A 2,265-nucleotide genomic window follows, 5' to 3' on the forward strand; every position below is an offset into this window, starting at 1 on the left:
TGTGTAATGAGTGTGTGTGTGTGTGTGTGTGTGTGTGTGTAAATATTGAAATAATATTCTGTAAATAAATAAGTTTACAGCTAACAAAATAATTATTAATACACTACATACATATAAATGTTTTAAACATAAATAAATATAATTGAGTTTTTATATATATGTACATTTTTAAATGAATACATTTACAATTATTTAATAAAATATTACATATATAGTAAAATAATATATTGTTATTATATTTTCATTAACATACTATACTACTCTAATATACTGTATAATAGCTTTATATACTACTATGTTATTCCATAGTGTGAACACACGGTGGCGCTGTTCTCCTAAATATAAGGTCCATATAAGGTTTATACAGTAGACACAACCAGCAATGTTTGACATCAGGTGTGGATCTTTTGATGAAGCCAGAAGCATTAGCAGTCAGATGTGTTTGTTTGTTTGTTTGTTTGTCTCACCGAAGGCTTTCTTGGGCTCGACCAGGCGCAGGGTGAACGGCGCTCCTCTCAGCTGCTCCTTCAGCATCTTCGCCACTTCATAATGCCGACATCCCACAATGCTCTGGTCATTAATGGCCTCGATGTGATCGCCGACACACACCGTCTTTATTTGGTCAATGGTGCTGTCTTCCTTTATCCTCTAAAACAAAACATATGACATAATACGACAGTATAATAATATAATGTAATATATGTAGATATATTACATAATCATGTGAACTATAAATGTAAGTAAGGAGCGGTTTGAACGCATAAATGCTCACGTGATCCTTTAAACTTTCGACTCAAACTGTTTGGTTTCAGATAAAAATTATTTTTTCTCGGCTTGACCTCTGAGATAGTCCTGAAATGTCTTGATAACAGGTTCTTGAAGGATATTTTCTCCTGAAGGCTGTGTGATTTTTACAGTTCAGTGCTTTTGAAGAAAAGATTACGGATAAACCTGATCGGTTATGTAAGTTGATCTGGTGATATACAAGTAGCGACACATGACTAAAATACTTTTTATTTAGTAGTTTAGTAACAGTTACATTTTTATAGTTTATATAAATACTAAAGCTAATACATTTTTAAAAAAATCAGTATGTTCATATTAAAATCTATTCATAATCAATGATATTATTGTATTAACATACAAAGCTATTTATTTATTTACATAAGGATTAAGCTGACTGATAAAAATATACTTTCCAGAAAATTCTGGGCTCAGGCATATGAGAAAACATTTTGGTAGGTTCATTAAAAAATAATAATATATATATATATATATTAAGCAGTGTAATGTTAAAACACAAAATTAAAACATTGGAACTTTTGTTTTGTTTAATAGATTTTTTTTTATTATTATTATTGTTCAAGGCATTTTACTAAAGAAAAAAAATGTGTATATATATATTTTTTTTTTTTTTTTTTTTTAAATTGGGAAAGCTTTCTTGCTAGCATTCGCGAGTCTCCTTGTTAATATCCATTAAAATCTTTTTGTACTAGACTTAATCTGTAGCTAAAACGACTGGTATTAAATATTTTCAGCTTTACCGAACTATAAATGTAAGTAAGGAGCGGTTTGAACGCATAAATGCTCACGTGATCCTTTAAACTTTCGACTCAAACTGTTTGGTTTCAGATAAAAATTATTTTTTCTCGCCTTGACCTCTGAGATAGTCCTGAAATGTCTTGATAACAGGTTCTTGAAGGATATTTTCTCCTGAAGGCTGTGTGATTTTTACAGTTCAGTGCTTTTGAAGAAAAGATTACGGATAAACCTGATCGGTTATGTAAGTTGATCTGGTGATATACAAGTAGCGACACATGACTAAAATACTTTTTATTTAGTAGTTTAGTAACAGTTACATTTTTATAGTTTATATAAATACTAAAGCTAATACATTTTTAAAAAAATCAGTATGTTCATATTAAATTTTTTTTTTATTGTTTTAGATGTAGGAGAATATTTATTTTATTCATTTGTTTGTTTGTTTGTTTAAATTTACTAGCCACTGGCACATTTGAAAACATTTTAAATTTTTATTTATTATTTTTAATAACTAATTTGTTGATTTCATGTATTTATCATTTACTAGCCACTGACATATACAAAAACGTACTAACCATTGGCATATATTCAACATGTAACATTTAATTATTTCATTTATTTTTTATTTGTATTTATTTATTTATTGGCCCCTGGCATCAATTAAAATATTCATTTATTTGTTTATCTATCTATCTATCTATTTATCTATCTATCTATCTATCT

General features: G+C 28.3%; 1 protein-coding gene across 1 annotated transcript in view; it reads right to left on the bottom strand.

The window, feature by feature from the left end:
* Positions 1-2,265, bottom strand: part of gipc3 (GIPC PDZ domain containing family, member 3) — an 8,943-nt gene that overhangs the window by 5,923 nt on the left and 755 nt on the right. Inside the window, exon 2 of the mRNA XM_016558458.1 lies at positions 468-648. Coding sequence (XP_016413944.1) covers positions 468-648 — 181 coding nt within the window. The remainder of the gene's footprint in view (positions 1-467; positions 649-2,265) is intronic.

The sequence above is a fragment of the Sinocyclocheilus rhinocerous genome, unplaced genomic scaffold, assembly GCF_001515625.1.
Source record: "Sinocyclocheilus rhinocerous isolate Xijiao unplaced genomic scaffold, SAMN03320098_v1.1 scaffold47, whole genome shotgun sequence".
Classification (NCBI taxonomy): domain Eukaryota; kingdom Metazoa; phylum Chordata; class Actinopteri; order Cypriniformes; family Cyprinidae; genus Sinocyclocheilus; species Sinocyclocheilus rhinocerous.